We start from the raw sequence: 22442 nt of genomic DNA on the forward strand, positions 1-22442 counted from the left end.
TTGATGAATGCCTACTCATTCGTCAAAGCCCCACTAAAATTACCCTTCTCCGTGAAACCTTCCCTAACTGCCGAGGAGCTTGCCTGTCTCTCCACTGTGATTCCACAACATCCACTATGACCATCTACTACAGACCATTGGGAGAAGCATCCCAATGTCTTCCACGTGTGTCTATCTCAATCACGAAACAGCAGACTCCTTTAGGGCAGGCACTGCAGCAGTTTTACATATCACCCTGCCCCCTACTGCTGTGACTGGTACAGAGCAGGTGCTAATGAAGGAATTCTACGGTGCCTGATGAAAAGCTCCGTACAGTATTAGACAGAGTGGGTCTGTTCAAGTGGAGGAAGTGCTCATGAAGTGCCAGCATCAGCTGGACTGCAACTTTTCTCCAGGTTAAGTCCATGAACGTTTACGAAGTACCTACCACGTGCCGCGTGCTGTGCTAAGCTCTGGACACGAGTTCTGCCGAGAGGCTTACCTTTCATCCTCCCTATGCAATCAGAAAACCTTCTTAAAGTAAAGTTCTGCTTATGTCATACAACTGACTCTGCTTGAAATCTTCTGGTGGCTTTCTGGCTTCACGTCCACCCTTTCTTCTGTGGGACAGTGAACTGGACAGTTCACCACTTCCTGGCATGTCATCTTACTTCATACCAAAAAGTGCTTCTAAAGATGGGGAGGTCGGTTGGGGATGGCCTGGAACTAGGGTGGGGATAATTGGTAACATGCATTGAGTGCCCGCTGTCTCTCCCTTAGGCTCTGGATGAATGCCCTCTGTGCACTGTCATATTTATTCCTCCCTGAAACTCTGTAAAGTAGCAACATTTTCATCTGTTTTACTGATGGGGAAACTGAGGCTCAGAGAGCTGGAGTCCCTTACCCAAAGTCATATAGCATTAACTGGTAGAGCCGCGACTTAAAACCCAGATGTTTGAGCAGTATGCTACCCTGCTTTTCCATTCTTAGTTTGCAGCCAAAAGTTTATGAATCAAATGAGCCACATGGGGCTTCCATGACTATGTGTGTGTTTGATAAGCAGGATATCAGAGGACTTTCCTTCTGGGTGTAATGATTCACAACTTATCAACACATCCCCTTCCCTCCATGTGTGCCAAGCTATTTCAGCTGTGCCCTGAGTTAGGAACTCCTATTCATCCACCAAAGCCCAGCTTAAATTGCCCCATTAGGGCAAAGCCAGAACCAAACTGGTTAGGATGATAAAAACAAGCCTGACTCAGACAATCCTTCAGAGACCTCCTGCTGGAAGAGGCAGCCACTGCAGGGCACCTTTATGGGGTTACCTGGAGTTCCACCCCATAGCCAGTGTAGACTGTCACGTTGTACGTGCACTCCAGGAAGTTGTTGAGGGGCAGCGGTGGGTAATCACTGGAGTCGATGTACCCTTCAGGATCGGAGAAACTCACACTGCAGAGAGCTGGAGAAAAGCACTGTCATTAGGACACAGAGAACAGCTCAGATGTCATCTCTCAGATGGGCTGCGGGCTGGAACAGGGCCTCTGGGGACACCTGTGTTCTCCTGTCCCCACTCCTCCCACTGCTGTTCATTCTCCTTCAGCTCCAGAATCAACATGATAATCAAATAGCAGCATCTGACACAGAATGATAACTTACTACATGCTGCTAGGCACCTCATCGGTCTACAGGGGTGACCCCATTCATTCTCAGAGGGACTGATATTTCATTCTCATCTCAGAGATTAAGTAAAGCAAAGCTCAGAGAGGGTGCGCATCTGGGCCAAGCTCACACAGCAAGCAGGAGTCAAACCTAGAGCTCATACTCTTTCCTGAGCGGCCACATTGCATTTGTCCAAAATCAATGTATGATTGACAGCTGATGTCTCTCCTCTGTGTTTGAAGATGGAAAAAAAGGTAGAAGAAAGACTGGAACACAGACGTGCATTCTATCAAGTTCAAGTAACGGTAAAAGCAAAAGCACCTTGAAAGGCCAGGGCCTTCTAGGCAGACAAAAGGATTCTGTTCCAAGATGAAAGGCTTTGAATCCCGCTGTTTAGCTGTGTGGCATTGGGCAGGGTACTCGATGTCTTACGGTCTCAGGGATCTCATCTCTAAAATAGGGATATTAATTCTGGGCCACAGGGTCAAGCTCATAGCTAGGGCTCCATAGATGGTAACCAATGGTGGGACGTGGACCTCCCCGGCCCCCCTCTCCCATGCCCTGCACACAGCAGGTGCCTCATCGCAGTTCTGGGAGGGCTGGAGGGGTTGGGGGCTACACACCTGGGGCCTGCTCAGTGGTGATAACCGTGGTGGTAATGATGGTGGACGTCGTGGTCTCCTGGCTTTCCTCCGAGGCCGACCCGGTCAGCTCGTTCTCACATTTGTCCATCAGGGTCATGGGGCTGGCATCCCCTGGGGGAGCCTCGTGGGCCTCCTCAGGCACGGCGGGCGCCCCGGGGTCGGGGCTCTGGGGGAGCGTGTGGGCCACCAGCGGCTGCGAGGTGAAGGGGGCGATCTGTAGGGGCGCGGGCGTCGTGGGGACTGCACCTTCCTTCTGCTCCAGCCAGAGGGGCTCCTCCGATGACAGCAACAGTGGGTGGGTCTCCTCCCCTGCGGAGGCCACGGGGTCCTGGTCCCCAGGTGGGCGGAGCTTCTCCGTGGCAGAGGAGAGGAGGACCAGGTCCGAGGACGCTGGCTGGGACGCCGCCCTCTGCACAGCTGCTGCGGTGGTGGCTTTCGGCCTCAGCTGCCTCTTGGTCAAGTTCACCTGCTTGAGCGAAGGCGGCTTCTTCGTCGGGGGGAAGGCATGCCCGGTGCCGGGTTCCTCCGGAAGCAGAAGCAGCATGGACGCGGCCGCGGAGTCTTGAGGTGCGGAGGGGACCATCCCTTCCAACTCTGGCTTGTGAAGCTCGTCCCCTGACTGCGCTGGATTCAGAGGGGCCGTGGTCACTCTCTCTTTGGGGGTCTCGTGGCTCAGACTGCTGCTCCCCAGGGCTTCCAAGGGCAGAAAGTAAGTACCTGAAGGGCCAGCATCTCCCTCCAGTGGCGCATCTTGGAAAGAGAATGGACACCAGTTAGCTTGGGGCCAGGGGCTTTAGGTCCTCAACTGGCAGACTCTGAGGGTGGCACCCCTGAGGTGGTACCCAAGTCTTGCTAGGATGCTGGTACAGCCCAATCAACCAATGTGGGGCTGCCTCCTTTCATTCCTTCTTCCCTTCCTTTCTTACTTCCTTTTCCCAACCAGGGAGACTGGGGTTGATCATGGCCAGCCTGAGCTAAGCATTAGAGGTACAGAAACCAAGGGCACAAGAATTTCACAGTCCAGTTACATATGCCCTGGGAGGGGGAATAAGAAAGTAGAAATAATCATATTTGATGTGATAAACGCTTAGAAAGAGAAAAGTTTTGTGTGCTAAGAGGACAGGCCCCTCACCCAGTCTGTGGGGCAGAACCACCATGTACAGCTGGGCGGGTTGCTCACTGCACAAGGCTATCCCACTAAGAGGATGAGTGGGGCTGTAACCAACCCACAGTCTCTTCTCTAAGCTGTGTGCCCTGACTCAGGGCTATATTATCCTGGGATTGGGGGAGTTTGATTTTTTTTTTGTTTTAACTAAATAATGTACAAGTGACCTTGTGGGAAACTCACAAAGATTTGAGGATCCAGAATCGTGAGGCAGGTTTAGAACAGAGGGGTGTGGGAAGACCCGAGGCCTGGCTGAGGTGAGCGCAAAAGAGGAATGAAAGAGAACAGGGGACAGAGGTGGAGGGTGATTAAAGAGAGAGCTGGTGAGGTAGGGAGGTGGGGGCCAGTCTCTGGTGGGCCTTGTATGCCCTGCTGACTCCTTGTGATTTATTTTTGCCTTGAAAGGAAAACCACCTAATAATTTTAAATAAGGGCTGGCCCAGGCTACTGTTTAGCAGACTCATGCCTGAAAACAGCTGCATCTACTTATTTGAGACCCAGTTCTGCCAACTGCAAGCTGGCAAATGGCTCTACCTCTCTGAGCCTCAGTTTCCTCAGCTGTAAAATGGGGCTATTGTCCCTATTTCATAGGGTTTTCATCGTTCAAGAGGTTGATAATGGAAAGCATACGTACATGTATGCACATGTGGGTCCCTCACCCACAGAGTGCCTGGTACGTATCCGATGCTGTATCCGTCATTGTTTTTTATACTCTTGTCATTGTAATCGTGCCCTCAGCAGGGGGCTGGAGCAGTCAGTACGTTACCGATGATGATCTTGAGATAGAGAGGAATTATGTCCTGGGGACAAAGGACTGATAGCTGTCCTTGTCAATTTTCCGCAGAAAAAGACACTCACTCAGCCACAGTCTCGGGTCCCTTCCGCACTGTCATTTAAATTTATTTCCATAGCCGTTGGAAAGGCTCTTTTACTTTCACGAGTCAGCACCGGCAGTGGCTTGATCTATCTAGACTGCAACAGTGTGCAACTGGCATCAACAAATACTCCTGTCGTGTGACACTGATTACCAAGCCCGTGTACATTCCAGGACAACGATGGCCCTGGGGCCAGATCTGACCTGAGGACAGATCCAGGTCATTCAGGTGCCAGGCAGGTTTCCTGGTCCAAGGTGGGAAGCGCTGAGGCTTTGGGGTTAGACCTGGGTTCAAATCCTGCCTTTGACAGTTACTAGCTGCGTGAACCTGGGCAAGTCCATTAAGCCTCTTTTCTGTAGTAGAGACACTCCATCTACCTCATAGGATCAGCTCAGTTGTGGCCCTGCTTGAAAGCTGTGACTTTTATGCTCACGGTCACTTTTATCAAATGATTGGTATTGACCATCTTTGTAGACTGTCAAGTGAGAAGGTGATAAGACAAGAACAATCGCGGATGAGGGTTCAGGACACCTGGCTCCCAAGACCCAGCTGTGGTTTGATGCACAGAGCTTGGATGCAAGCAGGGGTTGGGGGACCCGGATAGTGGTCCTGTCTTGGCCACTACTCCCCATCATTACTGGGTGGGTTTCCTCTTCTGTGTGTCAAATGGGCAGCCAGACTAGATAAAATCTAAGGGTCCTTCCAGCTCTGACTGTTGATTTTTGAAACAATCAGGTAACTGGCAATTATTCTTAGAGCTTGTTGGTAATCTTGCTAAAAAGGGCCAAGCGACAACCTCAGTCCTGACACTAGCTTGTGAGTTTTGTTGGGTCCTGTGGCTACATTCGTTTCAGCCAGTCTTTTCACAAAAATGCCCCCTTGATCACAAGGGGCTGGAGGAGAGAGAGGAAGTGGAAGAGGGAGTGAGAGATAGAAATACTTGGAAAACAAGTTGTGTCAAAGGTGATAAAAGATTACACATGACATAAAGCACATCAACGTGCCTTGGCTGTAATAAGAGTGGTATTTATAACATTTCGTTTCTGATGACTTTACCAAGTGCCGAACATGTGCAAAGGCATGTGCTACACGCTTTGTATTCATTACCTCACCTAAATCTTTCTCACCCTTACTAATTAGAAATCATTATTCCTATTTTACGGATGGGCAAATGGAGGCTCTAGGATATTAAGTAACTTTCCAAGGTCATACAACAAAGCTGGGTTTCAAACCTTGGTTTTCCTGATGGCAAAGACCACGCTGCCAGCCTTCAAGAAATACGGAGTATTATCACCTGCAGCCTCTCCTCGGCTTGAATTGGCCTCTCCCCACAAAACCCCTCTCTCCTAAGCCCCTGGTCTGTTCGCGTTTCTGCTGGGTGGGCTACAGCGTCCTTCAACCCCCCAGATAGCACCCCGCAACACCAACATGTTCCTGGTTAAAATACGAATTTTAACCAGACCGCATGGGTCTGGTCTCCTGTGGCAGACCCATCACATCTGGATCCCCTCCGAGCCCACGGAGATCCAGCAGAGCCAAGAAAAGCAGCAGGAAATACAACAAAGAGGACCCTGGAGTCAACTTCCTCCCCACCCCCAATCACTGCTCCACCTCCGGGGTCCCCCGGGGAAAAACTGGTGCCAAGCTCAGCAGCTAGAAAGCATTTTAGGAAGCGGATCCACTGGACCGCGTCAGCCCTTTCTCACTGAACACCTGACTCCCAAGAAGCGTCGCAACACACACCATTCATCTCCCTGCCCCCGATGCCTCTTCTTACTCTTCAGAGCTCACACACGCTGGGGTCTTGCTGGCTGGCTCCAAACTGAAGGCCACGTTCAAGACAGATGAGTGTATTCTGTGATCTGCAAGGCATGCAGCCCGTGAGACCCGGCCTTTGCTCTCAGCTGGGACGCTGGCCAAATGAGTGCCATGTGAAACCACATCCCAGTGGGAATTAGCCAGAATTGGATTCCATGGCCTCAGAGGTCCAGGGACTTCACTTGCTCAAACAGGCCAGCTTTTCCTGGGGCCCCAGTGACCACCCGGTTAAATTAACTCCTCTTTCCCATAGCACTTGACTTTTTCAATCATCGTGGTCACATCTGGCTGGTTCTCCCTTTATCGTGTGTGTTCAGTGCCCCACTGGAATGCTGTCCATCAACTGATGAGTGAAAGCACTGGGTGCTGACTCTTTTGGCTGGTTGACCCTCAGCATGAGAGAGTCAACACTCTAGGACATGGTCCCTGCATTCAAGAAGTTAGGAAGGCATAACAACAAGGTCCTACTGTATAACACAGTGAACTATATTCAAGATCCTGTGACAAACCGCAATGGAAAAGAATATGAAAAAGAATATACAGGGCTTCCCTGGTGGCGCAGTGGTTGAGAGTCCGCCTGCTGATGCAGGGGACACGGGTTCGTGCCCCGGTCCGGGAAGATCCCACATGCCGCGGAGCGGCTGGGCCCGTGAGCCATGGCTGCTGGGCCTGCGCGTCCGGAGCCTGTGCTCCACAACGGGAGAGGCCACAACAGTGAGAGGCCCGCGTACCGCAAAAAAAAAAAAAAAGAATATATATAACTGAATCGCTTTGCTGTACAGCAGAAATTAACACGACATTGTAAATCAACTATACTTCGATTAAAAAAACAACGAAGTTAGGAAGGCAGACGCACAGCGATAACCCAATACGGGTACCAAACCGAAGAGACAGAGCTTTAATTATATCCTTATGCTGCTTCTCTCTCTCAAGACAGAATGGAGCAACGCTGAAGGCAACTGAGCATTTGTTCTGCTACCCAAGTTGTGGGGGAAACACATCTCCCTCTGTCTTTTCTCTGACGTTGATGGGGAGATGGGAGGTTAGACTGGGAAGCATCCCACTGAAGTCGAAAAAGCACAAGTTCTGAGGCTCTGAAGCTGAAGATCTTAAATGCCTGCAGAATGGCCAGGAACAGCCTGGATTCTAAGCAATAGCACATCACACAGGCACGAAGGGATAGAAGGAGAAGTGGAGCAAACAGAAGCCGGACGATGCTTCTGCTATAATGTTCTGTGAAAACAGCAAGACGTAAAATTCTATGGTGTGGATGCAAACGACTAGACACAACCAACTCAAACAAATCGCAATCAGAGAGTCATTTTTTGACTTGGAGGAAAGGCCCCCAAGTGTGATCCTGGTTGCCTCTGGGTGGTGGGCCTTTCAGTGGTGTGTTTTCTTCCTTCTACTTTTTGACATTTTCTAAAATGTGCATAAGAAGTATTCAAAACTTTCTTAAGTGAAAAAAATTTTATGAAAAGAGCAGGGTTTAAATGCTGCCTTGTGATGGAGAGGAGGAGGGAAAGGAGACAAACATTTGTAATCACAGAATTGCTTCATTCACTAGTCATTGAACCCCTTTGGGATGCAGTCTCCCAGTGGGGATGACGATAACTCTTCTCTCGCTGGACTCGTGAATCAGTAGTCAAAGTGGCTACTTTTAGGAAGTAGGAATGGCAGGTGGATCAATGGATATCTTTTTGATAAATGGCAGTACAAAAACGTTAGTCACTGTTCTCATCAACAATATTCATATCTAACTCAGTGGTGCTTTCTTTTACCTTCACCTTCCACAATAAGGACTTGCTCAGCCCACGCTGGTGGGTTTGCTTGGCCCTCACAGGGACAAAACCAAATACAAAATGTCACCTCTTACAGATGGAAAGTGTCGCAGAGTTCCTGGTTACAAAGTGCCCAGAGGAAGGACCTGAGGTCCAGAGAGGGAAAGTGGGCTGCCCAGGGTCACACAGCATGTTGGCAGCCATAACAACACAAGGCTATTTGAGGCTTGAAAAACCACATCAAAGCCCATCAGACAAAACCAGAAACAAAGAATGTCAGTTCATTCCGTGCCCTCTACGTCTCGGCTGGATGATTCTCTGCTGTGGGGCAAGGGCCTGTCCTGTGCATTGCAGGAGGTTGGGCAGCATCCCTGGTCTCCACTCGCTAGAGGCCAGTAGCAACCTCCCCCCACCCCCTGTGTGACAATCAGAACTGACTCCAGACGTTGCCAAATGTCCCTTGGGCGGGGGCGGGGGGAGCAAAAGCCCCTCTAAGTGATGCCCATCGGTGCTGCCCCCAGAACTGAACAGACTTTCCCTCCCATTCCTGGGGTTGATGTGCTTTGCTCTGCTTAAATCGTTGAATTTTAGGGCGGAGAAGGTCTTAGGCTAATCCCCATTTTACAGATAAGGACACTGACATCAGTGAGGGCTGGATTTCTTTCTCCCACTTACATTTGACCATTCATTCATTCAGCGAGCACCTACTATGTGCCAGACACAGGCAGCAGGTGCTGGCATCCAGAGGTCCACCTTGGACAGCAAACAGTCAGAGCTGATGAATACGACCCATTCCCTTCAGCCAGACCCAGCTCACTCAGTCCTGCGGGAACAAGGACCCGCTGGACTTTGAGAAGACTTTCTGGGACAGAAAGGGCAGAGATGGGGGTGGGCTTCGGGTGCTCAGTCAGAGCCCTCTACCTGTGCCCGGGCTAACAATACTGACACTCAGACGGCGACTGAAACTCTGCCAAGTGCATTCCCAGCTGCGATCTCATTCCAACCTCCAAACAATGCTGTGAACTTGGCATTTTGTTTTTCCCATTTTATAGATGAAAATAAAAATCAAGCCTCAGAAAGAGGAAGTGACCTGTCCAAGATCATAGAGCAAATTGGGGTAGGATTAGACACGTTCTGACCTTGTTTCCTGTGTCCTTTCCTCTTTTCCACATAAAATAGTTTATTTGAAAAATGCAAGAATACCTGAAAGGTGTAAAATCAGAAGTATCCGCCCTGTACCACCCCGACCCATCCACCAGTCCTGCCTTCCCAAGGGAACTCCTGTTAATAGGATCTTGTTTAATCTCCAAATAAAATGTACTGATACAAAAATAATAAAGCATTTTCACCTTAAAAGGTGTGACAGCACATAGGCGTGTGGGGTTGAAGTCAGAATTGCTTGGGTTCCAGATTCAGCCTGCTAACTGCCCACGAGACCCTGGACAGTCCCTTCCCTTCTCTGGGCCTCCCTGTTCTCATCTGTAAGGTGGGATCACACCAGCCTTATCTCTTAGGCTTGTCAGAGAGTAAGACGAGACCATGAGTGTACAGCACGGCTCACAGAGCAGCTGTCAGCCCTCATAAAGCACTGTTGTCACTGTCAATCTAAACATTCACAGAGTTATGACATCGCATATATTGCTCTGGCAATAAGAAGTGCGCTTTGAAATATTCCAGCCATTCAGAAAGAGCTGAAGAGTGAGGCAACAGTACCCATGTGTGTACACCTTCAGCTTAAGAAACAGCAGGCAAACCAGCACAGGCAATCTCTGTTTGTTCCTCCCTACCACCCTCTCCTTCTTCTTCTCCACCTCCTGGGAGTAACTCCCGTCCTGAATTTGGCCTTGAGCATTCTCATTTATTATGTGCATTATGTATATTTTACTATTATTATTAGTTATTGTGTGCATGTGTTTATTATGTGTCAGTATCTCTGAACAATATATTGTGCAGCCTGTTTTAAAACTTTATATATGAATCCTCCTGCAACCTGCTCCTTCCTTTCCTTTCCTTTCGTTCAACATTTTGTGAGATTCATCCATGTTGATAAGTGTAGTTCTGATCAATTCATTTTCACTGCTGTATAGTATTCCATTACACTAGTGCCCCACCACCATTTTTTCACTTAAAATCCATCTTTTTGTTAGCACATATGTGGCCACTTCATGCTTTTTTAATGGCTACATTAAAATATAAACATATACATTACTGAATCAGGCTCTTAATCGATTCATATTCCGGTTGTTATTCTCCACCCTGTCTTCTCAAATAACACTGCAATAAAGACACACCTTTCGTGAACATGTCCAGGTAATTCTTCAGGAACACGTACCAGAAGTTGTATTGCTCAGTCAAAAGACTTACATATTTAACATTTTGATTGATGCTGAAAAAACACCTTCCAGAATAACCTAAACTTGTTTATTTACCCTGACACCTACTCTACACAAGAGTGCTGCTGCCCTCCAGCTCTGTCTATGCTTAACTTCTGGTGACTGTTAACCTGACCATCGAAGTTGGAATCTGGGGCAGTTGGATCCAGGCATAGTGGGTTTCTAGAATGCAACCACCACCCCACCCCGCGCCAGGTGATTCCAAGGTGCTCTCTCGCTTTCTCTAGTTGTTGCTGCAGGTGTGCCCACGGTTGGTCGACCTTTCGCTTGCCTCACCACACTTTTACTCCAGAGCACCCAGGAAGCCCACCCCACCGCAGCCAGACTTTGTGTCACAGATCAGGCCGGGGATTTGTGGCACATGAGGGCTAGCAAGAGAGTGTGGATGCAGTGGCTTGGTAGCAAAAGAAGTTCCATCTAAACAGCTGTAGATTTCTAGGTAGATGGGCTGCTTGGTCAGGTCCCCAAACAGAAGGACAGTTACGGTCATGACACCCAGTGGGATGGTACAAAGTGTTCACAGTACCAAGTATTATTTCTATTAGCAAAGATCTGGAAACAATTTACCTGCCCATCTATAGGGGGCTAGTTAAATGATTGTAGAAACACAAGATGGAATACACGCAGGGCTCAAACGGGTGAGATGAAGTCCCTGGTGAATTACATGGTGAGTAACCTGGCGAGAATGTTCAGAATTACACCTCCCCTTTGACTCAAGTCCACTTTGGGAATTTATCCTGCAGGGAGATGTCTGCCCACGTGCAAAATGACATACATACAAGGTTAAGCAATGCAGCACTCTCCGCAAACGACCTGGAGACAAACGAAGTATCCATCAATGAGGTTAAATCAATTACAGAACATCCAGACAGAAGACTGTGCAGCTGCGAGAAAAGGATGGCGAAGCTATCTGTGGACCAAAGAGGAGAGACGGCCATGGTTTGTGTTAGGTTAAAACGCAAAGTGCAGAACAGTACACAGAATTTGTTGCTTTTTGTGTAGAAATGGGGAAAGAAAATAAAGCTAGATATGTTGGCATTTGCTTATATGTGCATAAAGAAACTCTGAAAGGAGACACAAGAAACTAATCATGATGGTTATAGGGGAGGTGGGACACTGGAAATAGGATGGCGAGTAATGGTGGGAAGGAGAATTTTCACTACATACCTTCACATCGATACATATGTATCTATGTGTATGTATATGTATATATACATACATAGCTGTGTGTGTATCGATAAAATATTACCTATTCAACAACTATGTAACTAATTTAAAAATAACATAAAGAATAGCAGAGCTATGTGCCAACACAATTCAGTGTGAGGTGAAAAAAATCAAGGTAGAGCAGTGGGTATAACAGCTCTCATGGGAGTGAAAGGACTACACTTGAGCAAAGTAATGGGAATTGCCTTAGCAGAGCAGGACTGAGGCTTGCAGTGGGAGAGGGAACCACTTTTTACTGTGCATCATTTTTTAATAATTTCATTGATTTGCCATGTGTGTGCTATTTTTATAGCAATACTAATTAGTAATAGTACTTAACTCCCTAAGGTTTGCCACCCCAGTTTCAGAGGAGGGCAGAGAACAAACCCCAACCTTTCTCAGGGTTGCAGACGGCGCTCACATTTCCACAGGGGGTGGGGAAAATGTGCGTCACTCCAGCAGGGAGTGTCCACTGCTCCATCTCTCCCTCACTTCTCCTGAGAGAGGAGGGGCCATCTGATTGGCGGTGTTAGGGAGGGAGGTACTTGGGATATCTGATATCCATGGCATCCCGTTTCCAGGGCAACAGCACTGGACCAAAAAGCCAGCAGTGGGTCTCCCCCTCTGTCCCCCCTCTTTTCCAGACTTCTCTCCTTGGGCCTGGGTAGGCTGAATCAAAGTCACTTGGGGAGGACAGAGTGTAGGTGTCCATCTATGGTCTACAGCCCAGCTTCCTCAGTAATCAAGCTGGTCCCATCTGGCTCCCTGGGTCTCTTTTTCCCACTTGGTTAAAATCAGCGAAGAGGACCACTGAGGGGAGTGACGACCATCCCCACCCTCTGCGCTGACTAATTAGAGCCCAGAGACTCGGGAGAAACTTTGCATGGGCCTCACTGACTTGCTTATTAATAACATTTAGGTTAAACACAAGTCACCTGAACTTCACCTAGCGCTTCACACTCTTCAAGGAAGTCCTGACTTTGCAGTTATATCAAGGGACCCATGGTGGTCCTCTAGTTTGGGCGAGACAGATGGGAATCCTCATACACAGGCAGACTGTCAGCCACTGCAGACTTCCCACCACACCTCAAACATCGATCCCCAATCAAGATTTGTACCAGATGAGTCCTTGGAAATGATCAAATCATCTGGAGTGGATGGGTAGTACTTCTAAGATGTAAATCAGGTCATAGGATCTCTTTGGTTAGAACCCATCAGTGGCTGCCCATAACACTGAGAATAAGATCAAAACTCCTTTCAGTGGGCTTCAAAGCCTTTTGGGCCTAGGCTTGGACCACCACCCCCTCAGCCCCCCGGCCAACATCATCTCTTACCATGCTTCCCCTCAAACTACAGTATGATCCCATGCACTTTTTTCTCCTTAAAACTTCCAAATTCATTCTGTACCTCAGGGCCTTTGCACATGCTGTTCCCTCAGTCTGGCACTCTCTTTGATATCTTTGCTTGGCTGGCTTCCTCTGGTCATCCAGGTCTCAGCTCTCCTTCTCCAAAATCCCCCTTTTCACTTTCTGCATCATTCCTTTCAGAGTGCTTCTCACAACCTGAATTGGTCTTGGTGACTTGTTCTCATGTTCACTGTCTCCCACAAGACGGTCCACACTCATGCAATGTCACCTCTCATGAATACGTGTGTCCCAAGTGTAGAATGACTGTGACATTCAGAAGCTGTCTGGGAACCACAAGACCCCCCTACACTGTTGTCCTCTGTGTTGGGTTTGGTATCCCCTGTATTTTCTTGAAAAGCTAAGTTAATGCAGTGCTGAGTGCACAGTAGAAGTACATAAACTTTATTTATTTTACTCACTATTATATCCCCTACCAACTACCATAGTGTCTTTTATGGAGAAGAAATCGTAAAAAAATTTACTGAATTCATCAAGGAAGGAAGGCGGTAGAGAGGGAAGAGTGAGGAGAACGGGGAAGGATGGGGAGAAAAAAGGGAAGCTGGGATAGGCAACGCATCTTCGGATTTCTTGCAAAGCTCTGCACATGCTAGACGTCCAATGAATGTAGTGGGTGAAGAAGAGAAAGGGTGCTTTGGAACACTTAGCAAGAGCTTAGGAGATAATGAAGTTCCCTTCAAATCCAGAAATTCTAGAATTCTGAATGTGGCCGTGCCTGGGTGGTGGGTAGCAGGGTGCAGACATTACTAACGAAGGCCAAGTGCCCTGGCCTCACTGTGGTGAAAGCTACTCTGGTCCAGTTCTCAGCCTCTCATAGGTCCATTGTTCTAACTTCCTTCCTTTTCTTAATCTCTATTTTATTTATTCCCTCTCTGATCTTTATTATTTCCTTCCTTCTGCTGACTTTAGGTTTTGTTTGTTCTTCTTTTTCCAGTTCTTTTAGGTGGTGGGTTAGATTGTTTCCTTTGAGATTTTTCTTGTTTTTTGAGGTAGGCCTGTATCGCTATGAACTTCCCTCTAATAACTGCTTTTACCACATCCTATAGAATTTGTATGGTTGTGTTTTCATTGTCATTTGTCTCAAGGCATTTTTAAATTTCCCTTTTGATTTCCTCGTTAACCCGTTGGTTTTTTAGTAATTTCCTTCCTTTTCAACCAATTTTCTCTTCAGGACTGAAATGGACAGATTTCTATCCCACGTCCTCCCTCCACCTGGAGATGAGTTAACTGACAGGGGAATGAGTGCCAGGAAAAAGGGAGGAGGCTAGGATCATTGACTGACCATCCATGATTCAACACCTCCATCATGGGGGCACAGGAAAGGCCCAGGACCCCCAGCAGAGGAGAGGAAGGAAAATCCCTCAATATGGGATAGGCATAACCCAGATCATCTAGCCATCCTCTCCACCAGGCTCAGACATTCATCACTCTGAAAAAAAATCATCTAAGGAGATTATTTCCAGGAGTATTGAGTAGTCGCAGACAGAGCATGGGAAGCGTCCAGGGCAGGCACCAGGGCTCCATTCCACACAGTCCAGTGGGGAGGCAGATGAGCTCGGCTTTTCGTTTTCACAAGGCACCAGAGAACCTGAGGGCCGCCATGAAAGATGCAAAGCGAGCAAGCTGTACCTTAAAAAGATATTTTTAGCTATCCTATTATTCCCACAACATGGTTATGAAAACCCTGCTTCTCTTCCGGACTTTGCTTCATCATTTCCGCCCACTCTACCCACAGCAGCCAGAGGGATCTTTCTAAACCACCCCCTTCTAGTGGCCGGTAGTCTCTCCCGGATTTTCTGTCCTTCCCTTAACTCCTAACACTATCAAAAAGATACTCCTGCATTTTCTCAACTTAACTCCTACCAAAAAGATAAGCCACAAGTAAGTCGCACCATCGTACTTGCCTGGCATCTCTCCCGCTCTTCCGTACTATAAGTAGGCTTCCCGATGACAGCAATCACGCCTGCCCTATTCGTCACTGTCACCCTAGAACTTATTCCATGACCATGAGCCTGACACACAGGAGGCCCCTCATCAATAGCTACTTGATGAATCATGGTTGTGCCTGCAGCACTGTGAAGAACAAGACTGGGGGTCTTAGATCAAGGCCGCCTCTTTAAGTGAGGGATTACAGACCAGCAGGCAGCTAACACTGCTGGCTACCATAAAGGGAAATCCTTAGTCAACAAAGATGCTTTGGTCTAAGATTTCGAGGCTGGAGAGCTGTTCTCCATGAACATACATACCTACTCGTTCTAATTACAGAAGATAATCTCATCACGGTACAGAGAGCAGGAAGGCGGCCCATTCCCATCAATCACACAGTTGGCTTTAGCAGTGGGAGGGCAAATAGAAACCCACCTCGTGAATTTGTTTGTCTGTCTCTTCATTTCCCTGGCACAGCCCAATATGCCATAATCATACAGATGGAGGGGAGATTTTGGTGTGATGTACGTATCACCCCAAAGAGCACACCAACTGCACCTGTGAACAGACACTCTGAACCCACCCCCCAGTCTGCAGCAGAAGCCCAGGGACACCCCAACCCCCCTGGGCCTAGAGCAGAAGCCCAGGGGGCTGCAGGCGACTTGGAGCAGGTGTTAGAAGGACAAGTTTGTACAGGCAAGAAAAGACTCTTTCAGTGTTTCGGCTGCAAGAGTAATTATCCGATAATTGTCCTCTGTGAGCTGGCTTCTCCCCCACAAATGGGCCTCCTTTGTAATTCATGTTGGGTTCAGAAAGCGTTGAACGTTCTTTTATGTCCAGTTGCGTCTCATCAGAGCGAAGGCTGGGCGGCGCATCCATCTTCCCCGTGAATGAGCCCAGATAGCTGTTGGCACAGGGGTGCAATCCTGCCTTTGTCTTTAACAATCTGATTAACTGTGGCTGACATCAGTGCCAACTGATTAGCATTTAAACGCTCTTCTCCCTTCCCACCTCCATCCCCCTCCCTCCAACCCCAACTCTATTCACATCTCATGGTGCTGCCATGCGATTTCTTACCAGTAGCGAGGGGGAGAGGAACACACTGTGATTTATTTGTGTACATGAAATCCAGTGAGTCATTGAGAGAGGGCTGAGAGACAGACACACAAGACAGCTCCGAGAGGAAACTCATAGTGGGAAATCTGTCTAGATTCAATTACCTATATGCTCGCACAGGCAAATATAATACTTGGGAATGAATCCAGATGGTCCGTGAGTGAGTTTAAAGACATCATGAGTAAGCTCACAATTTCCCTTCACCTGTGTGCTCAGATCTGCAGACAAGAATAAAGAATAGATTGGCGGGACTTCCCTGGTGGCGCAGTGGTTAAGAATCTGCCTGCCAACGCAGAGGACACGGGTTCGAGCCCTGGTCCGGGAAGATCCCACATGCCACAGAGCAAACTAAGCCTGTGCACCACAACTGCTGAGCCTGTGCTCTAGAGCCTGCGAGCCACAACTGCTGAGCCCACGTGCCACAACTACTGAAGCCCAGGCGACTAGAGCCTGTGCTCCGCAACGGGAGAAGCAATAAGAAGGCAGCGCACCGCAATGAAGAGCAGCTCCCGCTCGCCGCAACTAGAGAAAGCCCATGTGCAACAACGAAGACCCAACACAGCCAAAAATAAATAAATAAAATAAATTTATTAAAAAAAAAAAAGAATAGATTGGCATCCTGGGATGCTTCTAAGACATGCTCAGAGTGGAGAAGATGCAGGGAATCAGGAGACCCGGGTTCAGGCACTGGTTGTACCACTACTTTGCTATCTACCTTAGGCAAATTCCATCTCTCAAAGCCTCAGTTTCTCGCTCCGTGAAGTTAAGACAGTCATCTTTGCCTGGTCAACCTTAAGGAAACAAAATTGGGGCGATGTGGAGGTGCAGTAATGCATAGGATTGAGTTTCACAACTGTGAGGCTTAATTTGTTTCACTGAAGAGCTGAGGGCAGGGCTCTCTTCAGACAGAATATGGACAGCAGTGGCTTTATTTGCTGGGGACAAACAAAACATTTTCATGGCTTTACCTGAGGCATTAAAATGCTTTCCCCCCCCTTTTCCTGAAACATAGCTATTGTTATCTTCATTTTTTTTTTTTTTTTTGCCTCTCACTGTTGTGGCCTCTCCTGTTGCGGAGCACAGGCTCCGGACGCACAGGCTCAGTGGCCATGGTTCATGGGCCCAGCCGCTCCGCGGCATGTGGGATCTTCCCGGACCGGGGCACGAACCCGTGTCCCCTGTATTGGCAGGCGGACTCTCAACCACTGCACCACCAGGGAAGCCCTGTTGTCTTCATTTTAATGATGAGGAAACATGGGTAAGTGGCAAAGAGCTAGGATTTAAACTAGGGCTGTCTGGCCCTCAAACCCATACCTATATTTGTTCTGTGTCTCTCCTCCAGCCGACCCCTGACCCTGGCCTGGCTGCTTTCCAGAGAAAATGTCAAGGGCTACCCACTACCAACAAATCAGCATAGGATCTACTCCAGCTAAGAGGTCCCCAGAGATGGAGGAGGATGCTGGCTGTGCCCCATGAATAGCAGAACACTGGTTGCTCTTCCTAAGGCCTGGACTACAGAGAAAAGTGGGAGAATGGCTTCTACAAAGGCAGAACCTAAAGAGGCAGGGAAGATGCCCCAGCATTCCCATTTCACAGGTGGGCAAACTGAGGCCTGTGTTGCAAAGGAAAAAGCTCTGGATTAGGAAGGTCAGGGTGCCTTGTCAACTCACCCTATGGCCTTCGGTAAACCTACTCTCATCTCTGGGCCTCAATTTTATCCTCTGTTTAATGGAATCATTTCTTCAAATAAAACCTTAAGAGGAATGACAATGTATAACTGTGCAGTAAAGGATTAACTCAGCCAGTCTAGGTTGTCCATACTCTGCACATTCCAAAGAAAGGTTTGGCCCTTGCCCCTGGTTCCTGGGACGTAACCTTTAAGCCCTTGGAATATCCTGCCTGATAAGAGCATATTTGTTTAGCTGGGGGCTTTGGGCCTCACCGTGTACTCTATGCTACCAATGTGATTTATGGTGGGGGCCTTGGGGCTGGATACTAAGATCGGCCGCAAGGATGGTCAGTCACACCTAAGTGATCAACCCCCAATAAAATGCCTGGATACCAAGGCTCAGGTGAACTTTGGTGGTTGATAATACTCTGGGTGTTGCATAACGGTGTTTCTGGAAGTAAGCACTGTGTGCGCGACTCCACTGGTAGAGGACATCTGGGAGCTTGTGCCTGGGCTCTCTTGATCTCCACCCTCTGCGCCTTTTTCCTTTGCTGATTTTAGTCCGTATCCTTTCACTGTAATTAACCAGAACTCTGGATATGATAGCTTTTCTGAGTTCCATGAGTCCTTCTAGCAAATTATTGAACCTGAGGGTTGTCTTGGGGATGACTGAACCCCCATAATCAGCCAGAAAAGGGACCTCATGGATTGAATCAGGAGTGGGGGTGGCAGTCTGAGAGCTGCCCCCTGAACTTCTTCCTTATCCCTTTGGTGATGACGGTGAGGAGACGACGCAAGCTCAAGGTGCTAAGTGCCTAGTAGTACATGCCAGGTCCTTTACATCCATGCTGTTACCTGGATCATTTCACCTACTCTTCTCAACACCCTTGGGACGTGGGTAATGTTATTACTGAAACCTAGCAGGACCCTGTGGGGCTCCTGGGCATGGAAGCCTTTCTGTGTCCCCTGTTTCCTGTTTGTAGGAAATGGGCTTCAGCCTCCATGACCTTCCCTGAGTTCCAAAGGGCAGGTTCAAGCAGTTGCTAATCAGGGAAGGGAGGGGACATGGAGACAAGGGAAGAGCAGTCAAGAAACAATAGTGCAGCCTTGGGGCAGGTCCTGGTTCCACCTCAAGGGATACACAGAACAATATCTTTGAGTTTTTCTGCAGAAATAAAACCCCCAACAAACGGAAGATGCTAACTACTTGATGAAGCATTCTTCATTCCAGAGAAGTGCACCAGGAGACCACCTGAGGCCAGGTTAAAGGAATACAGGCCCTGCACACACCCTGATCCCTAACAGCAACTCACCCTTGAACAATTGATATAAAACTCCACCAAATTCCCCTGGGTTGGGACACACAGTTTTGAGGGCAGGAGCCTGCTGTGTCCCCCTTTGCCTGGCAAAGCAACAAAGCTATTCTTTTCTATTCCACCCAAAACTTTGTCTCCAAGATTCAATTTGGCACCAGTGCATAGAGGCCACGTTTCGGCATCATTACCCACCCACCCTCCTTTCACAGATGAGAAAACTGAGACTCAAAGAGGTTTGGTTTACTTGCTGAAAGCAACACAACTAGTAGCTGGTGGGGCTGAGATTTGAACATACTTTGTAAAGCACTTGGAAGGATGGTCTCTCATATCCCTTCCAGATCTGATGTCTTAGAGATAGGTGATTTTAAGCGACAATTTATCTTTGGGGGCCATGGTTGAGAATTCTGTGGCTTGGAGGAAGAAATAGTTTCTACTTATCCCCCGTCTCTCCCCTGCTCTCTTTCAGGTGGCTTTGTCCATGCCAGGTCCACACCTGCTACCTTCCAGGTCAATTTCAACAGGGACTTGGGCTGGGAATAGGAGAAGCCATTCCATTCTATTCTATTCTATCCTATCCTACCCATCCTATATCATTCCATCCCCTCCCATCTTACCCATCCCATCCCTCTCATCCTATCCCATTCCATCTCATCTCATCTCACCCATCCTATTCCACCCCGCTCCAATTCAGTCCATCCCATCCCATCCCAACCCATCATGAGGTATTGAGCACACACTGTGTGTTGGGGGGGATACAGGGATGCACAACACATCACCTCTACCCTCAGCCTCACACAGGTCAAGGTTCTCTCCAGGCAGATGAGCTCAGTGCATCCTGGGGAGTGGGTTGGCACCATCCAATGCCAAGCTCTAGGCTCCTCCATTCTCTAACTCCTGAGCCTTGATGTCTGCCTCTTGGAGTCCAGCCAGCCTCTGTCCAGAGCCTAATGAGCTCTTGCAGCCAACAAGAACAATGCCTCGGGTGTGCATGGGCCTGAGGCCGAGGCAGTGCACAGAGCCTCCCTTCACTCCCAGGCCCACCCGCTGGGCAGGTGGTGGGCTCGGGGCTTGGGGGAAGCGCCAGAGTGGGTGGATTTGATGGTCCTCAGAGTGGCCACTGTCAGCCCCCGAGCCTGGCGGAGACCGCACAGAGAGCCTCAGTGCCCTGGCGCCCACCTGGCCCCCTTCACAGGCCCTGTGCCTGCACACACTGGCGCCGGGCCATCTCCCTGGGGTGGCGGGGGGAAGACGCCTTTTATTCACTCAGCAGCCAACTCTGCCAAGGTTGGCTCAGCACATGTGGGGCTTGTGACACAGGGAAAGAGAGATGGATGCAGAGAGATGAAGGAGGACAGATGCCAGTCTCTCCTTTTCATGAACAATGACCTCAGCTTCATTCACAGTACCACTCCTAATTTTCACCTAATGACAGTAATGGCCGCCACTTTTGGAAGCTTATGATGTGCTGTGTTTCATATGCACTGTATCATTTAATCCTTAGAACTACTCTGCAATAAGGGGGCTGTTAGTCTCCCCATTTTGCTGAGGAAAACTGAGGTTCAGAGAGGGAAATTCACTCACCCAAGAACACGCTGGGAGAGGGTGGTAGAGCAGGGATTCAAAACCAGGACTGTGTGACCTATGAGCCCCTTAACTTCTAGCTCTCTTCCATTTCAGGTCCTGTTTAAAGCATTCTAGGTACATTATCTTATTTAATTTTCACAGTAGCAATTTGTTCATTCATCCATACCCTCATACAGTCATTCAACAAACTCCCCAAGAACCCACTGGATGCCAGGCACTGTGCTCAGAGATGTGGAAGGAGGTATACAATATGTTGGAAGCAGTCTTTCTTCTCAGAGCTGGTGGAAATGAAAGGGAGGAGAGCTAACTCCAGAGCCTCTGCTTTTCCTTTCAAAGCACCCACATCTGTCTGAGGCTATGGGATCAGGAGCAAAGGGTGACCTGAGGTTTGTCCCTGACCTCTGCCCGGACAGTCTGAATATCCCACTTGGCATAAGATACCCGGATGGAGACTCACCAAGTGATAAGAGAATTGGGTGAGAGCTCGAGTCTCTTGTGCCCAACACTCAGTGAGGATGGTCATGCAGACCATATTTTGAGTCTCTTGGTCCCAAACCTACTTTTTCATCCTTTTCATAAACTTTACTTGAAGTGTAACCTATGCATAGAAAAGTCTACTCAATGAACTTTCTCAAGCTGGACACACCTGCACAGCTAGCAACCAGATCAGGGAGCAAAACACTGCCAGTACATATGGTATCTTCTGGTCACACCCCCCCTCAAGGTAAGCCCAATTTTGCCTTCTATTGTGGAAGATTAGTTTTGCCTGTTTACGAAGTCATTGGGTAATTATGCAACATGTTCTCTTTTGTAACCAGCTTCTTCCACTCATTATATTTATCCACGTCATCGCTTATAGTGGTAGTTCATTCCTTTTTTATTGCTGCATAGTGTTCCATTTTGTGACTATACCATACATTATCCATGCTACTGCCGTTGGACATTTGAGTTGCTTCCAGACCTTGGCTATTATGAGCAGTACAACCATGAACACTGTATTACATGTTTTTTTGGTGCACATGTACACCCATTACTGTTGGGTATATTCCCAGTGGAATGCTAGTTGCACAGTATGGCATGTTCATCTTTAGTAGATACTGCCAAAGATTTAGTCCAAGTCTTTCAACTTTGATGAAAAAATTATTCAGCTGCTTTCCTATGACGCTGTAAGTAGCAGACCAACAGCAACCTAATGTTGTTTATAGAAATACTACTAATAATGACTATTTTTATTGCTGTTCTGTTGTTCCTATCCTTCCATGACTTGGGAACAAAAGCACATGCTAAGCACCAAATGAATGGTTTGGATAAAAACCTGACCCAATAGCACATCCAGAGAGGCCAACCGGACATTACCGCAATATCAATTTCCATTTTCCAAGGGCTGGCTGGCCACGCTTCCTCCTCATTTTGGTGGGCTGGGCCATTAGTGGACATTTCATTATACCCTTGAATGGCGATTGCTTCTTGCAGCTCCCTCTTTAAATAAGCATAAAATGAATCCAGGGGGCTGGGGCTCGCCTGTAATGAGGTTTCAAGACAGCTGCCCATGTAGAGGGGCAGGAAGGCAGGGGGCAGGGGTCCAGGCATGGGAGGAGTTGCAAGCGTCCGGGAGACACCAGGGAGGGCCTCTCCATGTGAGCCAGCCTTAGGCAATCAGGCTTTACGCTGGAGGCAATGCACCCCCTATGTACCAACTCGACCTCCTCTTGAATGAAGGAGAGATGGGTACGAAGATGAAACTGGGCAATTTGCAATGGTCTGAATTTAAATCTCCAAGAGGTCTTAATCCACATCTTCCCTCTTCAGGGCACCGGAGACATCCACAGTTTCTATTCGGCACACTTGCCTCTTACTTTTTTTGCCACCTTGTCTTTGCTGGTGTCG

The 22442-nt window shown here is 48.4% G+C and overlaps 1 protein-coding gene across 4 annotated transcripts in view; it reads right to left on the bottom strand.

Annotated features, from left to right (window-relative positions):
- SEZ6L (seizure related 6 homolog like) overlaps positions 1 to 22442 on the bottom strand; it is a 200709-nt gene that overhangs the window by 74562 nt on the left and 103705 nt on the right. For all 4 annotated transcript variants that reach the window (XM_060311160.1, XM_060311161.1, XM_060311159.1 and 1 more), the window contains exons 2-3: positions 2262 to 3032; positions 1305 to 1438 (exon numbers count right to left, since the gene is read on the bottom strand). In XM_060311160.1, coding sequence (XP_060167143.1) covers positions 1305 to 1438; positions 2262 to 3032 — 905 coding nt within the window. The remainder of the gene's footprint in view (positions 1 to 1304; positions 1439 to 2261; positions 3033 to 22442) is intronic.

This window comes from Globicephala melas, chromosome 13 (assembly GCF_963455315.2).
Source record: "Globicephala melas chromosome 13, mGloMel1.2, whole genome shotgun sequence".
Lineage (NCBI taxonomy): Eukaryota > Metazoa > Chordata > Mammalia > Artiodactyla > Delphinidae > Globicephala > Globicephala melas.